This window comes from Lonchura striata, chromosome 1 (assembly GCF_050655825.1).
Source record: "Lonchura striata isolate lonStrDom1 chromosome 1, ASM5065582v1, whole genome shotgun sequence".
NCBI lineage: Eukaryota > Metazoa > Chordata > Aves > Passeriformes > Estrildidae > Lonchura > Lonchura striata.
In genome coordinates this window covers 79,302,727-79,328,717 of record NC_140703.1, presented here as the reverse complement: position 1 = coordinate 79,328,717, position 25,991 = coordinate 79,302,727, and the positions used below count along the sequence as shown (strand labels likewise).

The window sequence follows — 25,991 nt, the reverse complement described above, 5'->3', positions numbered from 1 at the left end:
GCAGTGGTTTTCAGCTGATGGCAGCAAGTGTCCAGGAATTCATGGATCATTCCTACAAGAAGGGAGTTCATTGATGTGGTATGGCCTTCCTCATGCACAACCTTTTCAAAGGAATTTGCACAACCACTAGCCAGTCTTCTGGGGCCTTCAAATGGCCTCAGAGGAAAACAGCAACAATTGGTGACACTCGTTCACCTGGGAAATATCAGTGGCAGGATCTGATGGCTACAAAGGACAAATGGATTACCTGGAGTAGTATGAGATGTCTTCAAGTTATTTATCTTCAGAAATAATGACAATTCACAGTCAAATTAGCCAGGCATCTTCTGTTAAACTGTCTAGCTAATTTGAAATTTAAACATTAATACATAAGGTACCTACAGATTCAAAAGAATAGTTTGCATTAGTTATTTTAGCTATTTAATCCTATCATGCTACTTTATTTTCAGGTGAATAAATTTCATTTTCAAGTATTTAACAGGCAGTAGCTAGTGAATTAATTCTGAGTGCTAAAGGAGTTAACCTTCAGTTTAACTCTCAGTAAAACACTACCGCTGAGGACTTGAGCTCTGGTTTTTTTCTTCCCCCATGGCATCCTAAATAGAAGCTCAATGCAAAATAAAAAAAAAAGAATAAAAAATTAAAAACAAAAAGCAGAAAAACAAACAAAAAACACAAAACAAAAACACCCCCCCCACACACACAAAAAAAACAACCATCATGTCCAAAACATACCTGGAATTTACTTCACACACTATGCAGGAAATCCATCATTCCAGTGAAACAAGGAATCCATCATTCTAGTGAAACAAGCTAACAACAGCATTAGCTGACCCTCAAAGACTTGTTCTCTCAGCCCAAGGAAATGCTGAACCATTTCCTCAGTAACTTTTTGTCACTTCTCCTGGCTAAGTTGTGTGTATACGACCTTCCCTATGATGAAACAGAAGCAGCACAGATCTGAAATGCTCTGCAGAGAAGTGACCTTTCCACTGAAAGGCATACGTACCTGTTCAAAGTTACAAAAGCATATATATCTGCTCAAAGTTACTGTTTCATGGAACAGATACAGAAAGAAATGGCAATGGATAGATTCAGCCTACACAGGAGAAACAAAAAGATTCCCTGCTCCTAATTCTCCTTCTCTAACAACAGCAATCCAATGGCTTCACATGAAGAAAGTCTGAAAAGTTAGCTCTTCCAAAGTTGGTGTGAATCCAGATTTTAATGAGCTCTTCAGAAGGGTTGCTGACTTTTTTTAAGTAGATGCATTTATGAAAGTCTCTCCTTTTCACAAAGGCTGCTCTCCTGCAGCTTGCTATTTCTACCTTCCTCCTCCTGAGATTTTGGCAAAGTCACAGAGTTGAGTATGTTGTGACACAATCAGGCATTTGAAGCCTTTGCTTTCCACTTGAATTTTATTTTTAGAATCTCCCATAGTCTTTCAAAGCACACATACCCATACTTTGACATGAAGGAGAAAACTATGAAGAGAAAAGCTGAAGGATCTGACAAACTCTAGAATGTAAGTAAGCTTATGACACATCTCTCATTTATAAAATGACTACTCCCTAATTTCTTTTATAAGCCCATAGGTATGGCTGCAATCACTCATTTGCCAAAGAGAAAACCTGAATGTTTCTACCTCAGAAAGGCATTTGACCTCTACAGGTCACAGGCTTAAAAGTGTCAGATCTTCAACTGGTGACTCTGAAATCCAACTCTCAAAGGCTCTCAAAGAAAAAAAATTTCTAGAATGCATTAGTCCTCAATTCTTACAGTTAAATGTTTCTTAGGCACCTTGAGCAATTTGCTCACTGCTGGCCCTACCTTGAGCCAAAAGCTAGACCAGATTATTTGCACAGTCCCTTCCACTCTGTATCATGCTGTGAGTATACAAGTGCTTTCATGAAGAGCATTTTCTTTTGCCAGCCACTACCTTTATAATTGACTACAGAGGTGTTTCTGAATTACTCTGGAACATTGAAGAGCAAAGAATACTGAGCTACATATACTTCTGGTTGCAGAGCAACTCTATGGGAATCCAGTAATAAAAACTACTTGATAATGTCATTTTATATTTGCTGAGCAGTATCTTTATATTAAAGCTTTGACAAAGCATTCTCTTTTACATCAGCTTACGTATATTACTTTAACTAATATTGCAAAATCCCTCTTACTTCAATTCTGTTCACCAAAATGATTGTATCTGAGATTCAGTTCAAAAGGCAGCTCACTCAGAGAAGACTCCTGGATGACATCACCATTATAATGTAAGCCAGCTCATGTCCAATAACTCCAGTCAAGGGGAGGCAATGTAAAATGGATGAGGATCTGGCTCATCCCTGCCAGCAAGCAGAAAGCAAGGTGCTCCCTAACTCACAGTCACTCTGGATCCAGGACCTGCTGCTCTGCCCAAATGTGCTCTTTGCAAAAGACCGGAGAGAGCTCTACAAGGAGCTATGTGACCTGTCCACAGAGACGATACAAAGATGAATATTTACTAAGAAAGGACAAAACTCAGATGTTAGATGGGGGTGAGATGACAGTAGGGAATAAAATGGAGCATCTGCACCAGGGAATGAAGCAATGAAACGTGAAGAGTCATTGAAGAGCAAAAGGTCCCCCTTTACGCAGGAAGAACTAGCCTCTGAATGCTAAGCAACAGCTACACACAAATACTTAGTTCCCCACTATCTACTAAATGGAGATAATTGTAAATTCAATAAGAACTGTATGAAAACATAATGGCATGAGAATGAGACCAGAATTATAAAAGCAAGGCAAACTGAAGAAAAAAAAGTAGAAATTACTGCAGGTTCAACCAGAAAACCAGGTGAGACGATAACAGTAAAAGAAATGAGAAGAAAAGCTCCCTGCTGCTGTGCTCTGCGTGAATATTTGCATCTACCAACATCAAAAATCAAATTGGCATTAAGTCATAATTCACCATTTGCTATTTATATTCTGGCAGCATTATGCTTGTGCAATTTCTATCAAAGCTTCCATTTTGGGGATGGGGATAAGAAAAGGAGATATTGTAATCTACTTCTGCAACTGCTGTTTGTATTTGTGAGTTATCTGCCTATTGATGTGTGCCTCATGCATCACTTTTTATTCAAAAACTGACATATTTATCCAAGAATGACATTAACACGGTAGCCTGATTCAGATACACACAAAAGCTTTGGCAGACATTTTCAGCCATGCATTTTATGTGATTTACACATTGGCATGCAAAAGACAACATTTAATTGTGCGTGAGTACTGTAATTGCAGCCTGGTGGAGGCAGCTCATTGGAGCAGTGGAGATAAGTTTACAGGTAAGCAGCATATTAATAAGTTTCTGAAGTCTTTTAAATCTAGGAACTGGTGGAGCCCTTTACACTGTACCAAGATAAGACACACTGCTTTAATCGCTGCATCCTAGCTATACAAGGTTTCTTTAGATAATTTTAAGCTAGTCAAATTTCACTTTCAAACCACAAATTATCTTAAGTAACAATTGGATATTTCCTCCCACTCTCAGAGTTTGAGTATGAATGAGAATGTGACTATGCCATTGCATCTCTAATTCTGACTAAAGAGACAGCCTTTCCAGGTGATGAGCACTTTCTCTCCTATGCAGCACGGCACATGGCTTATAATACAGAGACCAGATACTGCACTGAGGAAGGACATCATCACAGAATGAAGCTGGGTAAAGACCCAGGAGATACACTCAGGACTGATGTATCTTTCCACACTGCTGTCTTCTGTTTCTTTGGAGAATACCAATAACAAGAAATTGAACCCAGCAGTTCCAAAGGTGCAACAGAGAGGAAGAGAGAACAAAAAGTATAAGCATAAGGGGGGCACATTCTAGTGCCAACAAAGGAAGGAACAAGAGGTACCAAATGAAAAAAACAAGTAAGTGCTAGAATTTGAACTAGAACTTGGCTGCTGATTCTGCTTCATCTTATTGATGATGATAACCATTATATCCATGTAATTTGACTGCATGCAGGTGGTGAGGATGTTTCTTATCTTAATATCCAGCTGTTCTGTTTCAGGTATGAGGGATCCAAATCTACACTGGATCACAAATAATATATCACACAATTTTTCCTTTAAGTTTTTTAAACTGTATTATACTGTTTTATAGTTAATTGCTACATAAATACAGTTGGACTCAAAGATCTTAAAGGCCTTTTCTGCCCTAAATGAGTCTATGATTTCCTGTTACTACTGGAACAGAAAAATCAACATGTAGGGATACACAAGCACCTCCAGAGAGCAATTTAGCTCGTCCTAAAATACACATTTGAGATAGCCATGATGAGCAGACTGTTCAATGTTCAATACTTTCACCCTAGTATAGATGAAAATGATTAGCTGGGAGTCTGACATCTAGCTTGTAAAAATTTCAAGGATGGAAGAGGTGAACCTCAGTCTATGGGGAAGGATGCATACAACAAGCAGTTCAGCTCTCCTCCCGCCTCTGACCAGAGGCAGAACATCCCTCCCATCACTCCTGAAACAGGAAAACACAGAGGTAGCAAAATCAGGGTTTGTACCACTGAACGCCCATACATGTACACTTTGAAGAGGAGAGATGGCAAACACCTCCCACTGTTCCTTGGACATTTGTCATCTCCAAACAGTTGGCCCAAGGGAATGCCCCATAACTGGGGAGGATGCCCACGCTCCCCACACAGATCCTCAATCCACTCTCACCAGTACTGTGCAAACCAACTTACAGGCGTAGACACTACTACCAAAATTAACAGCATAATTTCACTGAGCCCTTCAGTCAGGGCAACAGAGCTCACAAATGCTCCCACAAAGCCTCTGCAGCCACCGCTGCCCTTCCTGTGCCAGCTCCATCCTCTGCTTTGTGCTGGCTCACACACTGCTGCATGACTTGGTGAGTCAGCTCAGCAAGAGAGGTGAAAGGCAATATTTGAGAAGCCTTCCATGATTACAAGTTAGGCTAATTCATTCAAGAAAATTACATGCATTTCCCAGATATCTTCAAATACATCAATCTAGTCTGAGAATGGACTGGATTTGTTGGCACTTAAAATTACATTCCCACTTACTCTATTCACACTACAGAATCTTAACAAAGAAATCAGCAGTTTAAACAGTCTGCTGCCTCGGGTTACAGAAGTTTGCTTGTGGATTATTCACTCTCCCACTTTGAAAAGCACATAAATTATTAACACACATCACTAAAATACCCTGTCTTTCAACAAAGACATTCTAAACATTTGTCAACAAAAATCATTTATTGAGTAGCCACTAACAATATTCTGCTAAGAAAAATACAACTAAGTGTTTGAGGGTTGAAAAAAAAAAACAACTTTTCTTGTAATTTCGGAAGACCCAGCAGAGCTGGCGTGACAATTAGTGAATATTTAAGTGCTTGATATTCACTGGAAATGGTCTGACAGCAATGGCCAAATAATTTCAGGCACAAGAAGAAAAGAAAGTCTCAGACTGATGAATAACTGACATTTGACCTGCTGTTCATTCACTTCCTAAGCTGGAAAAAAAAGCAATTCATAATTGAACCGAAGTTGAAGCTGGCTAAGAAAGCATAAAACACTGTTTCGTGTTTCTGCATTGCTATACTGTCTCACACTCTTTTTAATAAATTGTTTATTTCACTGCTTATAATTGAATATTGAGGAGAGACGTAAATACCTAGGACAAGGCAGTTATCATAACCCACAAATGTAACAGAAAATAATTCAAGCATTTATAAAACTGTGGCTGAAATTTTGAATTTAATAAGTAACACAGCACTTGTGGAAATTTATAAGAAAGCACATGTAATGTTTGTTATTAACTGTTGAGACTTTCTAATATTTAGTTTTTCCTGACATACATTCTGGTTTGAAGCTGGTAGATGCACAGTTAACAGACAGCATTTTCCCTACAAAGGGAATATGAACCATATGACTGCATGAACAAACAAAACCAGCCAAACAAAAAACCTCACCCAGAACATTATATTTAAGAAACAGACCCCCAACAGGATTATGAAGTCCTTCTCTCTGGAAAATTTAGGATTGAGGCAGAGAAATTCCCTGCCAAGGTATTACATCCAAACTCCAGTGGAAGATAAATAGCTGTAGATCCAAGACCATTTGGTCTTTATTCTGTATTCTCAGTTAATCTACAGCTCTTCTCTTTCAAAAGAAAAGCAAATTGAAATGAAATGTTTACATGTGACGTTTACAAAGGATTACACCTTTACCCTGCTTTCTATTAAGAGGCTCCTGTTGCTTAAGAAGCCCGTGTTAATCCCCCAAAGCAGATGACATTTTCCAACCCTGCGTATTTCACAAAGCTTGAATATATTCAAAGGGAAAGGAAGTTGACACAATACAAAAACCAGATGTTTAATAAACTTGAGTAATAGGACAGGCAAGCATGTTTTGGTTCTTCCAAAAGATTGCCACAAAAAGGAAGCAACTATTTTCTTGCAGACACAATAAAGAAGACTTTGGTTTGGTTTTAATTAAAGAGATCAGATCCTAACCAAAAGAAGAATCCTAACCTCCTGTGGCATACTTTGATCTCACCTTTGATGCCAAAAAGAAAGAAACAGCTCCTGCTTGCTATGTAGCATTAATAGTATCATCGCAGTCACATCAGTATCATTTACCCAGAGAGTAGGACATGATCAGCAGCAAGCATCATATCAGTCAGGGTAAAACCTGGTCTGAGTCACCAAATCATCCTGGCAGCCTAACAAGAGAATCAGTCTTGCCTTCAGCATTACCTAGACAGTAACAACACTGACTCTGCACATAGGAGCAGTTTTAAAACAGATTACTTCTGGCAATGAAACAACTATAAAAGTAAATGTAATATAAATGGCATAGACACTACACATGAAAGGGTTTTTTTTTTCCCAGAAGGATCTGAAGTAGATGCAATCATCAGCCATTTTTACTGTTCTTTAAAAACTGTATTTCATTTTCACTTACACTGCTTTGAATCTATAGGGGAGATTATATCAAAACAAACATATGAAAATCTAAGTTTTGCTGTGGCTTTATGGAATGAATCCTGTTCTCTTTCAACTAACTTAGGTGAGAAATAAAAGCAGAGGAAAATCAAGCAGTACAGAACTGTACATCTCCACCTTCTATTATATAATACACAACCTTTGTTTTGCAGTGTTGGGTTGAAATGTCAACCTTTCAAAATGCCCAAGATCTATCTATATATGATTATCATTATGTATACACAGGTGGAAAATGTTCTTTCTCCTTCATATTAATAATTTTAGCTAAAGCTGTGATCCTCTTGTCTAACAGAAAAGAAACATATTTGCTCATTCTATCACATAGCCAAACATTGACGGAAACAGAATGCTGTATTTTGGATCTCTGCAGTCTCCACTTAGCATATCTAACTAATTTGTCAGTAAATACAGCCAAAGGAGAAATTAGAAACAAAAAGCAGGGGAGAAATATATTCCACACTTGCATGCAACATCATGACCAACAGCTGCAAGTGCTGGATGATCATGAACTCTTGACTCATGGCCTGATTTTCAGGCACTAATCACCTGCAACTGCAGCTGACATCTAGTTCTTGTCTGAGAGTTTGTGACAGACAAAAAACTAAATGTACAAAAACTTATTCAAAAAATGCTGAATAACTTAAAAGAGGGAAGGACGGTCTACATAACTTTTCTTCTCATGGCTGAAGAGATAAAAATGTGCTAAAAAGATAAGTAATTAATTTAATTAATTTTATACTTTCCTTACATGTTAAAGGTAGGAAATACAAAGTCAAAGTCATGTAATCTATTTTTTTTTAACAGTAGTGCCTACCCTTCCCCTGCCTCCTTCAAGCACGTGTACCCAACCAGGTAAATGGATGTGTCTGTAAAAGGATCCAGGATTATCTATTCAGGTTTTCACTAGCTTTTTTGAATATAGGAATACTGGAAGATTCTTCAACAAAATATTGTTTGTTAACAGCAAGCAGCATAAAAATTTTTTTCTTATGTATCCCTTTCTTTTACAATATTCCATTTAGAAAAATTGATGAAAAGGCCTTCATTGTGATTTCTGTTTTTGAAGTCTCCCATACAAACTCTCTCCACATCCTATGTGGATTTTTTCCTATTAAAAATATATAATTTACAAGTTCATACATAGGCATGCGGATGTCTTTTCTCTCTTTTTTGTTAGTTTGTTGTTTTTTCTTGTGAGGAGTAGTACAATAAGCCAAACATGGTATGATTATATGGCATCAAAGCACTGACACCTAAAGAATAATGACACTGGAGTTACTTTACTTTTAAACAAGCCCAAAGAGCAGCAGCACTGAGGGGTAATGGAAGTAGGTCATATTTTCCTCCTGTTTGGTTATATACAGAAACAGACATAAAAATCCAATGGATTTGGCACTCATACTAACAAGTCATCTGTATACAATGTGAGATAAGGGGTTGCTGATGAGCAAGGATATTGAATCATGTCTCCTGGAATATAATTTAAAAACAAACCAAACCAAAATTCAATGAACAAGAAAAAATAAACAAGCACACAATAAAAACCTAAACCCATGACAATGTTCAAACAAAACAATAACAAGCCCAATAAAAATACTACACAGATAAAGTCTTACAGCTAATGAGGTGGTGGTGCTGAAGGTGTAAAAAGAGTAGCACAGAGGTAGGACCAGGAAGATGGACAGTCCCAACTATTTCACCAGTTCCCCCAAACTCAGGAGGAAGTAGCACCAGCACCTCTTTTCATTTTTACACAGATTTCATGAGAAAATAATAAATTGGCATCATTAAACTTCATACCATCCTACAAGACACACTACAAGCATCAATAAACCCACCCAAATCATGGCTCATTTGCTAACACAGAAAGGTTTGTGCAGCAAAATTCCTGAAATTGTAGGAAATACAAATCCTTCTCAGTTTATACTTGTATGGTATTTGCAAAGCTATTTTCATAAACATTACAGCTCAGGTTTTGGGAAGCATAGTTCAGATCTTCAACCACGCAAAAAGTCTTTAATTTTTCACTGAAAAGCAAACCCACAGATGTGCTTAGGCATGTATGTTTAATGTCTTCTACCCACGGCCACACTTGCTGCTCCTAAAATATTTTGTTGAAATGGTATCACTTTCCTTTTCTGCGTATACTGCACCACTTTGGCTAAAAACATGAAGCTTATAAATAAGAACATGGGGTTTCCAACATGAATAAATACCTCAATTTAGATGTATCAAAACTTAATCAGTTTTGTGAGATGGGACTAAAACAATAAATATCTTTTAGAGCAGACTGAAAACAACACATATTCCTCCATTTGACTATGCATAGGTTAAAGACAAAAGGTTTTACAAAAGATTTTCTGTAAAAGATTTTGTATCTAAGCATCCTTTATATTTCACCACAAGGTTTGACTTTCAAACCAACTGGGCTTTCATTGAGTAGTGATGATTAGGAAATAGAAGTCTCCGAAAACAAACATATTGAAGTGATCTCAACAGAATGTAGTTTATATCCCAAGTCTTCTAGGTGTTGCAGAAGTTAAAAACAGATTAAATATTGATAGCTTCTAATATTAAAGACCAAAAAATACTGTTTTCTCAAACTCCCAGAAGCAAACCTGGAGTTATAGGGTGCATTGCATCCACATGATCTTGTATTTTCTTCTAAACAATTTAATGAAAGGGACCTAATCTCTAAATGGTTTCTGTTAAGTCTGCACATCATTTCCAATTTTCAAAATACAGTGAATTAGCATCTACAGATGGGTTTAAAAAAACCCAAAATTGTCTCTGAAATAGTAGAGATATTTATATCACATAAAAGAGCACCAAAATTTTATTAGTGTATGATGATTTAAACTACACATTTGAAGAGCAACAGTTTTTACCTAAAGAGTATTTGCTATGGATATTTGACAGGTATTCTGAAAGGCACAGAAGTGTAACAAGTTGCTACATACATGGGCATTTCACTTGATAGCAGTTCAGTTCACCCATAACCTACCTGCCCAAAGAATTTACCTTCCACTTAAATAAAATCTGAGGCTGAACACATAGCTGCAGTTGGATCACAAACAGCAGCAGAGAGCAGATCAAAAAGCATCTGCATGTACAACAGACAAAACCTCACAAGCAGGTAATAAAAACATAATAAACATTTTTTAAATTCTATTTTTTATAATGAGAATTCCTCCACGTTAATATAGGGGTAACATTTTTCCCTAAATGTATAATTTAGGGTACCATATGTCTAAGATCTCTGTATCTCACTGGTGATCCTTTATTTTACAGAAGGGAAAACTGAGCCAATGAAGGCATGGAAATTACCACAGCTACAGAAAATGCAAGTAACAAAGGATGAAATTTGAACTCAGGTTTCTGCTGTCCTATTCACTGAAGCCTGAAGACTTTGAAAATTATACATTCCAGTACACTTCCATAACAGCAGCAGTGTTCAGCCACATTATATGTTAATTGTGTAAGCATGGCATGTTAAAATCATTAGTGGCTACCAACAGATAGATTGTGTGAAACTGGATTGGTCTTGGTATCAAAACTAATTCTAACTGATTCTACTGATCACAACCACACACTAAAGCAGTAGCAGCTCTGTCTCCTTGGCAAGGACAAACCTAGATTAATCTCAACAGGGTACAGAGAAACTTTAGATGAGACTGCTTTGCTTCTTTCCTTGCACTCAACTTCTGTAAGAGCACTCAGTGCCTCTAAGAGTGATATTTAAAACTTTGATGATTTCAAGGTAATATCCTAAGGACTTGCCAAAGGAAAGACAAAAAATCTGTATAGATCTACAGTTTACTGGATCAAGAGCAAAACAGCAGCAAAGAAATACATCAACTGTTCAAAAAGTAGAGGGAACCACTAATGTAATATTTGAAGGAAAAAAAAAACCCAAACCAAAACACCAAGGACTTAATCTTCTCCTGAAGGTGTTCAAAGAGAAATGGAATTAATAACTGTAATCTACAGTTCACTTCCCTCCTTAATGCTACTGTATTGCACCATGATCTATTTAATGCTGATATACACAACAGCCATTTTCTCTGCAATATGAATTCATTAGCCAAAGAATCACAGCTGAAATAAAATGAGAACTGGTTTGAGAATATGCAATATCAGAAATGCCTGATTAATCTTTGGCCATCCCATCCTCCACATCCTTACCGGAATGTCAAAAGTTTCCTGTGTGTCATCCAGCATCTGAATTTTGATAGAGACAAGTTTTCCTGGAGTTGTCATAGGTGGTTTCTGTCCATGCTCCAAAGTACTGATCCCAGCATTTTCCTGAGCTCCTAAGCGGGATCCTGCTGTTGGTCTCTGCTCAGTTTCACCCATGTTTAGGGAAACTTGTTTCTTATATCTGATAAAAGAATAAGGACAAAGAAAACCGTATCAGTCATAAAGAAGTTGTTTTGCACATAAGCATCATGGTATATATGCTTACAGGTAGTAAACTGTATAACCATTAACAAAAAGAGCCATCACAATTTCTTCTTAATGTCTCATATGAAGATAAGAAAATCCGGCAAATTTTACACTTCTCAAAATACACAGCCTTATCACCTCCTGAGGGTAAGGCTGATAGGCTACAGTACTCCACGAGGGAAAATTCCTTTTCTCCTGGAAAAGTAAACAAGACCACATTGGAAATAGAGCATGACAGAACCCAAATTTCAATGAATTATGTAAATTTTTAATTACTTATGAATCAGGCTGTTATCACCCCCAGACAGGATTCCCAGAGAAGGTAGGAAGGTGAGAAGAGAAAATGAGACAACTCAGCACTTGCTGACCATCGTTCCCTCCTGGCTACATCAGCACTTTTTCCTTCCAGCCTTCACTGGCACTTTGCAGCTGCCACCTTGATAAAGGTCTGTGAGGCAGGAAAGCCAAGGGGTACGAGATGACACCAACTATAAGCTGGGGACAAGAGCTGCTTTAGTCCTATGGCCTGGCCTGATCCCACTGATGAGCCAAGAACTGTGAGGACATGATACAGGGAGGCCAGAAAAAAACCCAACACTGACTGGGAAATTCTTCACTATCAGCACAACTTTTAACCTCCTTTTTTAATTCAGACGCCTTTAGTTTTACTTGTTGAATGTTACACATCACACTAGAATTTTATTTCACTTTTCCTACCCTGCTTTTTGACAGTCTAGATGAGTTTCTAATGAAACCTACTTCTACTGTCCATTTATCTTTCTTGGAAAATGCATTTTCATTCTGCATTACTTTTATATGGTGATCAACGACCAAAACATGTAGCACACAGATGGGCACAAATGGAAATGCAACTTTCCAGATGAACAGAGGCATAAGAAGAGTACTTCCAATCACTGTCTGGCTTTAATTCTGAGGTTACAATTATTGAGAAGCCTATATGGGGAAAAAAAGGAAGTACAAGATAGCCTATGAATTTGTGAATGCATCACCAATTCTACAGGATCCTATAAAGAAAAGTGACAGGTAATAAGACACCAGTTCCCACCATAAGGATAGAATAAAAACAGCCCTGTCTTTGGCAGGATGCACTATTTACTACACATTACTCTTCCATGTCCTGACTAATCTGTTCCCACAGATATTTACACAGCAAATACCTAGGCATAAAAAAATTTAAAACAGCACTTGGATTAAAAGAAATGTTAGCTGAGAAGGAAGGGAATTGAAAATTATAGATCCCACACTTCTAAATATCAGCTCAATGGGCACAAGTGAAGGAGAAGAAAAAAATGCAGGCAAGCTTTTGCAGCGATTTGCCTATCAAGGTCAGAGAGATACTAGTGAAACCTACCCAAGCCCATGCCAACCCCTACCAGAGAGGCAAATTTTTCCTGTTATCATTGCAATCTAAAAAAATCTATGAAGAATAAATTATATTTATCTTATTCTTTAAAAATAATTAAATTCTATTTTTTGGTAAGACAAGCAGTGCCAACAAGAATGTCTCAGCTGGAAGCAGGAATTCCAGAAAAAAAGACACCAAGCACTACATAGAAAGACTTCAGGTCCCTTTAAAAATTAATCTGTTTCTCCTGTGTATGGAGTACACAGGATCATCTAAAAAGATAGCACAGGCACCCAGTCTAGAAGTGCACAAAGATTCTGATCCAAGTAAGAACTCTTTTGAAGTTACCACATACCCCAGCCAGCACCAAGAGGGCAGACAAGACCTCTACAACTTCTGTATTATTACAGAAGTTTTTGGCTATGTTCTTTTCATTAAATCATAAATACAGGAATCAATCAAGTCAGTTAAAATGATAGCATTAAATAACCCATGAAAGGAAATATTACAGACATTGAACCCTTCTATAAATGTTCTTCTGACTAGATGATACAGTGGCTCACACACACAGGCCGATAAACTTTATAAAACACATAAAACCCACTCAAATTTAGGAGCCAAAAAATCATGGAGGAGAGGTACAAGCAGAATCACTCAATTTATACAACCAAGTGACTTTTTCATTAAGTTAATAATATAGAAGCTCTTGTTTTACATATGTATTTAACCATTTGGTTATAAACACACGTGTTCATTTGGAAGCAAAGATCTAAGAACTATTGGCTACCCTGGTCACAAGCATCTGCTACTTGGAAAATCAAAAGAAGACCTTTCATTTTTTAACCTGTATGCCTAAACATCAGCATGCTGCACTGGAAGTTATTTAGGGTTTTTTTTCTGCATGCCGTTAGTCTCACTATGCTGCTGTCATAACATCAGCATAATATTTTTACCATACTTTTATGTAAGAGGCCTTAAAAAATTACCCTCTCTAAAATAACACAGCACATCAGTCAAGCTGTATACCTTTGTATCACTTTGATCTATGAGACAGTGAACTAAGGTCACAGAACACAACCAAAGCAAAGTATTAAGCAAACATTGAGCAAACCTGAGGGGATTAGGATTCCTAATGTCTGTCATGATGAAGAGATGGATCAAGTCTGGTCAAATGATAGAGAAATTCAAAGACACTCTAGTAGAAAGATGACAGTAAATTGGGGGAGGTATTAATCAAGAAGAAAGAGCAGCAGCTACCAGATCCTAGCACATGCAGCTCTAAGCAAAACATATGTGGAGACAGATAACCAATACAGAAGCAGAGAGCAGCAAACAAGAGGATTCATCAGAACTCTGAAAATTGAGAGTTTCTGCCTGCTCTTTCTGACAGCTGTTGAAACTCGGGGCCAAAATCAAGTCCATTGTTTAAGCTGCAGGTTCACTGGATGTCAGCGCCGTTCTCAATAGTGCTGTAGAACCTGAAGATGGAGAGATTCCACTGCAGAGAATGAACCTGTATCCTAACCTGTGTGAGGGGAGAAGTTACTGAGACATCAGAGCTGCCCATGGGGGAGTCTTGTCCCCTTCTGCTCCTTCCCAGTTCCCACCCATACAGTCCTGCCTGATGCTGAGCACTGACTCTCACCCTTCCTCAGACTGAGACATGGCACCTCTCTAACTCAAAAGAAAACAATTCAGTGTTTTGTTCTTGGCTGCGTTAGCAAATTAAATCAGCTCTCAACAGGCTGGAAAATCCAATGCCAGGGTGAGCTAAGCCCAGCCAGCTGCTGTCAGGCCACTGGGCTGACTCAAGCTTTCTCTACTTACAGCATCTGGAAGACACAAAAAACCCTACAACTGCCATTAGATAGAAGAGGAGATGTGGTTTTGTTCTAATCACACATTAATAGCCTTTTATACAGATACTAAATGCTTAGATTAAAAATTTAAGGTCTGTATATACTTATGCAGTAGCTGGACAAAGGCCACAATGTGGTTCAGCATAAAGCCACCTTAGTTCTCCATGTTTAAAGCATGCACATTTTATAGCATTGGAAAGGTTCTGGCCAATTAAAATTTCCACATATTTTTCTCTGGAAGGATGAAAAAAGTATCAAACTTCCTTAGTCTAGAGAGAGCTGTGAGTATAAATAGCACTTGTTGGGGCTGGGGCAGGGAAAACAGGTGCAGGAATGAAGGACTACAAAAATTACAAACTACTGAGGAAAACAGAAGCAGTATGTTGGAATAGATGCCACTCTGTCTCTCTCCTACTCTGCTCTTTAGGTCAGACCAGGGCTCAGAATTTGATGTAAGAGACTCCCAAAGCCTGAAAACTGCTGTTATGGGAGAGAATGGTACCATGTATAGACCCTTTCCACTTCTTTTACTTTCCACATGACACATTTCCACAGCATGAAAGAGAAGGGAGCACAGTGCTCAGGACACTCCCCTTAAAGCTGAGGAAGCCTGAGGCACAGTGGGGTGGTGTGAGTATAACCCTACCAAAAGCACATAGCAGACTTAGACACCTTCAGTAAGAGAAAATTCTATACATGCAGCATAAATGGTCAATGATGCTGCCTTTTCATCAGTACATCAGAATTAGCATAAAAATGAAATCAAGCGTCTTGAACCCATATTAAAAAATAGTAACAGCATAACAAGACAACAGGACCAGGAAGACTGAAACTAAAATTCAGTCTGAAATGATGGGAAGCAGACAGAGGGCCAATACAGTTCAGGTTTTTATACTGTGAAGCATTATCCTGCTTAATTTCTGCAAGTCACTGGTAGAACTGTACAAAGCAAATACGATGATTTAAAAAATTTTAATTATTTATGTAAATCACAGAATCAGAGAATATCCTGTCTTGGAAGGGACCTAAATGGATCAATGAAGTCCAGTTTATAATTTATTTTATAAAACCTAGCACTTTTGCAGAAGCAAAGAAATGGGAAATTATTTTCTTAATAGAAAAATAGCTCAGGCTTGAAGGGCAGTAATACAGACACAGGTGCTGGGTGTCTGTTTCTCTGTTTGCACCCAGCAGACTGTTTGACTCAGACTCTAAAGGAAACCTTGTAGCTGAAGGAATTTCTGTTCAGTTTCTTGTCTGCCCTTTCTGCTCACATCCACAATACTCAGATAGAGAAGGAAGGCAATAGAAATTCAGTTTTTCTGTACCATTAGACTGTCTTCTAGCTCAAAACAGAAAAGGTTAACACTGTAAGTGATGGCTGCTTTATGAAGTGAGAAGTAGAGAGGCTCAAATTGAGGTATGGTCAAGAAGATCAGCAAGAAGATAGGTCAAGTCCTGACCTATCCCCTGGACAATCAGTGGAAAAGGGGATGGAGGGTGAAGTCCTTAACCGGGCTTTATTTCTAAACACAGATTTATCTTTTTTATCTTTTTCCTTCCCCTAAAGATGCAGAGAACTAACCTTGAAAAATCTTCCTTCTCAAGAAAACATCATGGCTGCCTACCAAAAATCAGAAACTTGCAGAAGAAAGTATTAGAATCAGATTCTTCAGCACTCTGCAGACTTCCTAATATCTGCAGGAATAAGAAATTCCCTGAGCTTTGCAAGACTATCTCTGAAAGAATAAAATTCATCACCTGTACTGAAACTGAAGAGAGCCCACAAAGTTGCCTATCTTGGTAAGACTCTGAAAAGCTCTAAATAGCACTCTCTTATCCCTTGACCCAGTTTCTGTGGGATGGTTATGCAGCTGGACAGACTGAATGCTCAGGTTTGTAAAGCAACAGAGTACACTTAATTAACATCAAACTAGCTAGAACCTGAAACCAATGTCAAATTTAGGGACCTGAGCATTAACACAAGGCTTTAAAAACTCAAAATATTCAGTATGCCAATAATGTGGGCAAAATCCAGAATAATGAGCATTTATGACTGTAGATGATAAAAACCACCTCATTCAAGCCTATCAGTACAGCATTCAGAGTGCCCACATTAGTTTCTGGCTTTAGGGCCATTCAGCTTCCAACTGGAACTCATTTATCTTCATTGCATTCAGGTCCTAAAACTGTCTGCAATTCTGTGGCACTAGCAGCTGTCCCAGATTCCAATTCTTCTGCCAGATATCAGCAAAGAACGGTCCCATCCTGCACAAATTTGATGTGTGCAATCTTTTTCCCTCAGCCACACACACCTGTCAGTAGATCTATCAACAAGTGCAGTGATAGATAAATCTATGCTTTTCCATTTGCCTCTGTGAAAATCCTCATTCCTTAGGCACAAATACAGACTGCTCTGTGAATTAAGCCGATCTGGTCTACAAGTACTTTATTTCAACCCACAACATTGCAATTACTTTTGATGGCCATCAGTGATATTGAACCAGTCAGCAGACATATTGATTCACTTTGTGTTACATTTCTGGACAATGTTGCATTAGAAACTGATTGAAGGCAAAAAACTTTTCTTCCTCCCTGCATCTCACACAAGCAATCAAAACCATTGTACATATATAAGTGAGTAATTAAGTAAAAAAACTTCTTACACTCACCCTCTCAAAGGAGCTCCTCGGAACCCTCTTCATAAAAGTTACTCTTTTGTCTGATTGCAACTGTTTCCCAACCTCTGGAGACTTGTCTTCACTTTGTTCTTCACTACCCCTACCTGGCAGCCCTGTACCATAATCAACGTCACTTACTTTAATCAGGAATGCCAACATCATATTCAAACCAACACCACCAATTTTAAAGTTTTTAATTCAGGTTTTAAATCAGCCAACTTGAAGGCATTGTACAAACAGGTAATTCCGGCTACACCTAGAAGGAAAATTAGTGTTTCATCTGCTAAGCCAAGGGGATGATTAGCTCCAATTGCTCAATTAGTGACTCTCACCCAACTATGTTTTCCCTTCACATCCAAAGGCACAGTCTGAGCAAAACAGGGATCTTGTGGAGCCGTGAATCCCTTAACAGACCAGAGGGAGGTATTTCCACATAAATGCTTCATTTTTTATTAGACAAGCTAAAATTTGAATTAAATATTGACCACTTGCTTTGCACTTACTGCATCACCATTTAACTATCATGTATGTGTTTACAACATACTTATACATTAAGTTCAACACTATTTTCCATTGAAAATGCTTCCCTGACACTTTACTTTCCCAAGTGGACAAGACCACACCTCTTCTACAAAATTTCTGCTTTACCTCAAGCCAGGGGGAAGTTATTTCTTCCTCACTGTGAAACTCCCAATCTGTTTTCTGAGATGTTTTTCAACCCACTGACAAAACTGCCTGCGTAAGAAATTATGCTTAGGAAGAAGCTGCAAGCTATGTATCGTATACTTACATACTCGATCTTATTGACATCCCTTCTATTTTGCATAACCTGCCAATCCTGTCACGAAAACCTATGAAAAAGTGAAATTCAGCATGGTCGCACAAGTAACAAACTGTGATTTAAAAAAAAAAAAATCCATGGAGGAAAAATACTAAGAGTAAAGAGTACATGAAATACATGCCAAAGTCACCCAGCTAATCCTTCACTGATGACAAAATGTGTTGCAGTAATGAGAAAGTATGTGATATCATTTAATGAAGATGTAAACCATTTTACAGTTGAGATATAAAATCATCACCATGTGGGCAAAAAAACATTTCACATTATGAAGAGAAAGACTGTGGTAAATGCTAGGAACTTATAAGAAGAATACAAGAAAACCTCTACTTCTTGTATTTCCAACCAGCAGAGTTTCCTGATTAACCGGGTCATCACCTGAGCCCAGACTTTGTCACTAGAAAACACAAGTGGGTATGAACTTTAAGCAGTTTGGTGGTTCGATAGTGGCACAAATCAATTCTGAAGCCATTAAAGCATTTTCCAAAACCCTTTCATGCCATCACTCTGCATAAATAAAGCTGTTGCACCAGCTGGAGTGCTCTGGGCTCATTCACCCATACAACACCTCATGTGAAAGCCAAGCCGAATGCGTTTATAGTAGAACAAAGTAATCTGATTTACTTCCAGATTTAACAGAATTCTGAAAGGGATCCAGCAACTCATACGTAGACATTTTCCATGAAATAAAAACATGTCAAAAGAATAAATAACACACTACATTAATACTACTGTTCAGCAGTTGGGGGAAAATCTGATACAGTCCTGGTTTTGAGAAATAAAACAGCTCAGGGGAAATGCTATTTCTCTGAACCAAGTATGAGTATACAGTAGAGGTATTCACACTGCCTAAACGCAAGCCAGATCCTCCATAGAACTGCTGAGCACCAGAGACTAATTAAGGGATTCAGTGGCCCTTCAGAGGAGCTTCTCCCTCCCGAGCACACAGACCCCTACCAGGAGACCCAACGCCATGGTCAGTGTGCCTGGCCCCGCTCTCTCTCCTGCTGAGAGCCATCAGAGGCGTCACTCCGGGCACCCCCACACTCGTGCTGGTGAGCTGCACGAGCCGGGAGCTGCAGTGCACACTGTGCTCATTCAGGGGCTGGGCACCCCTACGGCCAGCGCCTCCAAACCACAGAGGCAATGACATCAGTGCTCAGCATTGGGCAGCCACAGATGATGCCTATCCAAACATGCTAAAATTGAGGCCTAATGGTCTTGACTAACTTCCTTTATGCCCAAAGCTTGTGATCAGACTCCCACAAAATTATTACATAGCTTGTGCACCAGGAAAAATGTACTTATGGCCAAAGTTCTACACTCAGTATATAACCCGCTATAAAACCAGAAAAGAATTCCTGATGTTTTAAATATTTAAATGTCTGTTCCCAAAAGAGACTTTTTATAAGTTTGTAAAACTGCTTATTATAATTAGACAATGATTGTTTTGTTTTGGTTTTTTTAATTAAGTCTTTTTATATGAGCCTTTATTATTCCTGACCAAGGAAATATCACAAGGAAATATTAATGACAGTAAGAAATACTTGTGCCATGAAGAAAAAAATTACTTTATGTACTGTTGTTTAGAAAACAATATATTCACTTGCATCCTGCTGGAGATAAAATGGGTCATGATGTGTGATTGTATAATACTTACCCTAGAGTGTTTTTAAATTATTGCATTATTATGCCATTACATCATTCTTTAAAACAATTCAAAAATTCTTTTAAAAATTATTGCAAGTCTTTAAAATTTCCTTAGGTTCCTAACTCATTTATCTGTGTGCAAATACTTTGATCAGTGAAAGACTCTACCTGTGCCAAGCATCACAATCCAAACAATGCCTGTCCTGTGACAGCTCTCCTGATCTTTCAAGATAGGGCACTTTTGTGTCTTTAGATAATTGGTAACACTGCGTTTATTCTGTGAACAGCTGTCAGAGATACTGTGAGAGGTACATGGATATACCGTTGCTACAGGTACAGCCTCATTTTATGTTTGGCTAAAATGTGAGTATTATATGCTGCATGAAGACAGACAAGGGTGGGTTTTCAAATAAGACAGATGTAGCTGTATGAGGTGCTGCTGTGCCTGCAGAACAAAGTCTTTTCCCACTGTAACTAACTTCACAATGAAAATTGACGTCAGTCCAAAGCACAGCACTATTAGAGCAAGCTTTAGAAGCTGCACCTAGAGAAGAGCTTTCCTGTTCAACCGCACCATTGTCTCTATCAACAAACCTGTTTCAGTACAGATTACATCCCTGTGGTTTCTTGTTACATCTCAAAACTAATTACTCACCTGCCTGGAGGTGTGAAAAAGCATTATCTGTGGAATCTGTATTTTTGCTACTAAAGGAGACAGTGGAAAGCAAGGATTCTCTTGCAACGCTGGCAAGGAGAGATAGCAGAAATAATGCCAAAGCAGCCCACCAGACTGCACTGACCTCCTCGAAATGTCATTGGAAGCAACACTCCAAAGCAGCCTTTACAATCCAAGCACGACAGAGAGATGTAGTACTCAGATCCATTTTTAAAATTCAGATATCAAGAAGCAGAAGCTAATAGTGAAAGATCAAGCAGAAAGAGAAATATAATAAGTAATACATTTCAAATAATCCAAAGTGAATGCTGCCTGGAAGATTTTTATAGGTCTTCTCCCTCAATACAAGGCTCACAGTAAAGCAGCATGGCAGAGGACACTGCTGTGCTGGGCAAAGCAGGCACGCTGGGTATTAGATTGCTCTTCCTTCCCTTGGAGAACATCCTATACTCATATTCCCTTCTTGGCTCCTGAGTCTCACGTAACTTTAGATTATGCTGAACACGGAAATCAGTTTTTATACCCATATCCGATGGTAGCACAGAGCACATTCACGACAGGCAAAGGCCTTTAGAGGGTCAATAGCCAGGATCTCCCAGGAGCCTTTCCTTGCTGAGCCCGCTGGAACACCGCTCACTTTCCCAGTGGCAGCCCAAGGACCGCCCGCAGAGCGGGTGAGCACGCGCCAGCCCGGGAACAGAGGAGCCCAAGACTCCTCTCATTTCCATGGCTGCCCAACTGGAGCAGGTCCAGGCTCTGGAGCAGATCCAGGCCCTGGAGCAGAGGGAGCCCATCTTTCCTGCGCTGGCCATGGCCAGTCTGCCAGCACCCGGGCAGCAAGGAAGTGAAAGGAGTGCATCTGGAATGCAGCAGGGACAAATGCCAGACCCGAGGGAGACGAAGGAGCAGACTGGGATAAGGGCTTAAAACAGGAGGGAGAGCAAGCGCAACAGGCAGGGAAGGGAGCCAGGGATCTTTAGGCAGTGCACAGAACAAGGCAGGAAAAAGCAAAAAGTTGACTAAATGCAAAAAAAAAAAAAAAAAAACCCAAAAAACTGGACAAGGATGGGGAAGGGGCACTCATTCAGGCAAGATGTCTGGCATCTGACAGCGGCTCTGCAAGGGAGGGGAAGCTGCAGGTGAAAGACAAGAGAATAAGAAGCCAAAACCGAAGAAGTGTCCCAAACAGTGGAAAAGGATTGTCAGGAAGGGCAAGACAAATTGGGGAGGGGGGGGGGGGGGGAAAGTATGTCATGTGTGATAGAAAATAGCTTATTTCCTTGCGCATGGACCATGACATCAGGTTTTATTCCTGACAGATTCCTCCGGATTGATTCCAAGCCTGTCAGAGGTCAAGAAGCATTTGGACAACATCCTCAGGAGGCACATGGTGTGATTCTTGGGGCTGGCCTGTGCAGGGCCATGAGCTGGACTCAGTGATCCTTGTGGGTCGCTTCCAACTCAGGATATTCTATGATTCTATGATTTCCTTCCAGAGGTGGGACCAAAGTCAACAGCCCTATCCTGCATGTACACAACTCAGAGGTCTCCCCCTCAGGGTGAGAGCAGCACAGAGGAGCATGACTGTCTGCTGCCCCTGCTGCTCTAATCTCTTACCCCAGTGCCAGAAATCCCCACTGAAGGGTGTAAACCCTACAGCTGCTAAGGCAGCTTTCATTTTCAAACTGAACATATTCTTGTTTTTCTCTTTAAATAAAGGAATACTGCACAAGGAAGAGATGAGAACTGGGCAGGAATTGTTTATATTTAAGCATGTCATCAAAATACAAGTTACCCTTTTCCTGTTCTTGCACACCATAACCTTTACCCATTTCCCTTCCTGGATCTGCCGAAGATCACTCTGCCTATTCCACTGCACAAGGAAGCACAGCCAGTCACAGGAAGCCACTCAGGATTTCTTATTATTCTTTTACCCTGATCTATCCTTAAGGCTTACTAACTCCTTGAACTCTATTATTAAGACAGAATTAACAATTCTTTCTGTGCTTTCTGTAGAGAAGGCTGATTTACTCTCTCAAAAAGTACTTATTTTAACTTCATGATTGCTTGAGGAGGCATCACAGTATCCTTACTTCCTATATGGGGAATTTCAGACAGAAAACTCAAGTGTCCAAGAGACATGTAGACATTGGCTCCACTAGGAGTTTGAAGTCTAAATCCATTTTATTGATCTAGGTCAAACAGCATGAAAACCCACTGCTTCTGTACATGCTAAGCAAGGTTCTTAGGGCCAAATTATGCTTCAAGTATTTCACAGCCCACAGCTTGCTTTAGACATAACTGCAGGCTACATCCAGGAGCATGAAGCTTTCTGAAAATTAGCTCTTGCTAATTTTCTTAGACTTATCAAGAGTTTAACCATTTTCTGGGTGTTTAAATCACTTCTAACAATGCAGGGAATTCTGTTGAGAAGTGAGTCCAGCTCCTTAAAAGCAGGAGGCCATCACCATCTTGAGCCACCCTTCCCTTTCAACATCTACAAAAGGCAAGGAACAAGAGCTTTCTCACAGACAGTGCAATAGACAACAGTGCCCTGTGGTAGGAGAACTACCTCCACACCCAACAAATTGCATCAAGATTGTTAGGTGGGGAAAATGCAACTAAATAATTACACTTGTGGTGTAAACCACAAAAAGGGAGAACTACATATTTACATTAAGAACTTCTGTTTGGCAATATTAATTATGTTCTTTAAATAGCATCTGATCTATAATGAAATTCCAAGTATTAAGATGGGTTGACTTCTCATGTGAACTTTAAAGAAAGCAAATCACATGACTGGCATTACCTTGAGAGTCCAAAAAAACACTATCCCTAATTTTCATAACTCCTGAATATGAATATTTCAATTCCCACAAGGTCTACAAGTGAAGCATTTGCCTTCAAATTACACCTCATAACATAAACAGTGTAGGATTTGCTTTTGGCATTTCTTTCACTTTGGCCCCAACTTCTTCATTCCCATAGATGCACCAGCAACCTGAAAGCTCCTCCAAAATACACCCTCAGTCTCTGATTCCAGCCATCCACCACTCCCAGTCACACACACAGACACACACCCCAGTCTCTTCATCTTTCAGTGGAGGAGGTGAGTACTCATGTAAAGCTCAGCACACTTCAGGAGCATGCACACACAGAAGCTTTCCCATGTGGAGCACAGTGGTGCCTTGTGAGCAGAGCAGGGAAGCAGCTAGAAGTGTTGGAGGGAACAAAAATGGATGTAAAATGACATAAGTGTTGGATAAATGGGAGGGGAAGGAAATGATCATCTACTATGCATTGATGTAATATTATGCAGGTTGTTTTACTTTATGTAAATTCATGCACAGAATATTTCCAGGGGTTTAAATCATTACAGCAGAAAGGCGGTCCACTTAAAGCATATTTAAACATCTATCAGGTATGAAAAATTTTCCCCTCTAGCATCAGATAGGATTATATTTTCACAGGGTCACTAACACAGCTAGGCTCTGCAATCTGGGCTGGCCTGCATGAAGCAGTCTGCACTTTTCCCCAGGGAGCACATCACTGAACAGAGATTGTAGTCATGCTCTCATCCTTGGAGGAACTCCTTCAGCTTAAGTTTGGACTTGGACATTGAAAAAGATCACCATCTGTGAAAACAATATGTTGCTACCCCTTAGAACCAGGAAGCCCTGTATTTTGTGAAAATTCCAGTGTGCATCCTCCAAATGGATGGCAAACTCACCTCCACTTCAAGAAGAAATGTTCTTCAGAACAAAGTCACAGCCAACCTGACCCACCCACCCTGCGCTGGTGATGAACAAGTCAGGGCAGGTTCCTGCCTCTGTGGAAGGCTGAGAAGGCACATTTCCCTCATCTGTACTTGGGGGCTGCTCTTCTTCTGCTCTCCAGGTGCCAAAACAGGCATATAAATACTGCAGAGTATCACAGGGAGGAGCAGGGAAGCACATGTTGCAGCTGCAAAATGCAAAACAGCCCAGCATACAAGCAACAGAAAAGAATTCAAAAGGTTTAATCTCTACTGAATAGCAGTTGTACCTTAAGCAGTCCTATCTATCTAGTACCACCTTCTGTCTAAATACACAAATTTTGTCCAACACAGCATATAAAGACATAACTTCTTTGAAGTTCACAACTCTGATCAATTCAGAAACAGGGGAAAGTCTGAAAGTATTTACAACTGGTAAATAAACCAAGAAGAGAAGGAATCAGCAATACACTGCAGCCCATTCACTAACATATTTGCAACCTGACATCACATCAGTCCTTCTCCATTCAGTCCCTACTGAGGAAGGTCAGGATACCCTGACCACAAAAGCAGCAGCAGGAAGAAAGAAAAAGCCCGGTACCAGCAGCAACACATACAAACAAATAAACTTACTGCAATTTCTCTTGGGCAGTCAAAGAAAAATGGTGATGAGATCAGCAGAACCCAATGCCTTGTTCACCAAACAACCCACTTAGAGAGCACAAGGGGATTTCCCCCTTTGCAACTCAACCCAGAACACTTTCCCTTTGCTCCAAAACCTGACACGAAAAGACATGAGTTGATAAGGCTGCTGTGGGGTTATTTACTTGCTTTCCAACATAAATAGGCACGCTGCGAGCCTCAGGAGTGGAACACTGTGTGCAGTATCCCCCCCACCATTAGCTTCTGGCCCAGCAATTCAACAGGAAGCAATGCAGGAAATCCAAGGCATCGGTGTGATTCCAACCCATGCCCTTCCTGTCTGAGCAGAGAGATCTAAAAGCATCTAGGACTCCTGCTAACAGAAGCAGTCAACACCTCTGTTGAAGGCTGGGGTGTGTGGGGGGAGGAATTCAACTGCCCAACGCAAAGCTAAACATAGTTTGGGCAGAACACATCAGAGGAGACTGTATTAATTGCCAAGCTGTGTTCCACCTCCGTTTTCTGACATTCAAAGACAAATGACACTGCAATCTGGAGGTAGTGAAGCCATGCCCAGCTCTAGGCACACCAGCCAAGGCTGTGTAGCTCTGGTGCTGTCTCAGCAAGGACACCAAGAAGGGGAAGGAGAGGTCACCCAGTCTGCCTCCCCTAGCCGCTTGCAGCTGCTGCCCAGGCACTGCTGTACACAAAGCAGTACTTTAAAATTTGTCCTGCCTAGTGACATCCATGATCCTCAACCTGTCTGCAACATCCTAGCTGTGGGGTTGCAGAAGACACAGTAAAGCTGCCAGCTGGCTTCTGGAAGAGGATGCTGTTCAGGCAGCAGCGCAGGCTGCTAAAGGCGCAGCATCATATACTCTCTGCATTTCTCCTGCTCAGCACAAGGCAATGTCAAAGCTATAATTATCCAAGGTATGCCCAGGATGGTCCCTCACACATCTCTGACTATTACACTGGTTTGTAATGAGCTGCAGTCTGCCAGAGTGGCACTACTGAAGTGTAGGAGACAGGAGCAGGAGGTTATAGCCTTGGCACAC

At 39.8% G+C, this 25,991-nt stretch overlaps 1 protein-coding gene across 10 annotated transcripts in view; it reads right to left on the bottom strand.

The window, feature by feature from the left end:
• Window positions 1-25,991, bottom strand: part of FARP1 (FERM, ARH/RhoGEF and pleckstrin domain protein 1) — a 200,425-nt gene that overhangs the window by 150,411 nt on the left and 24,023 nt on the right. For 7 of the 10 annotated variants that reach the window (XM_021530281.3, XM_021530283.4, XM_021530284.3 and 4 more), the window contains one exon: window positions 11,207-11,402. In XM_021530281.3, coding sequence (XP_021385956.2) covers window positions 11,207-11,377 — 171 coding nt within the window. In that variant the 5' untranslated portion in view covers window positions 11,378-11,402. Of the gene's footprint in view, window positions 1-11,206; window positions 11,403-17,364; window positions 17,387-18,163; window positions 18,280-24,924; window positions 25,054-25,991 lie in introns of those variants that run through there. The other 3 variants (XM_085581535.1, XM_085581521.1, XM_085581553.1) reach the window with 3 other exon arrangements.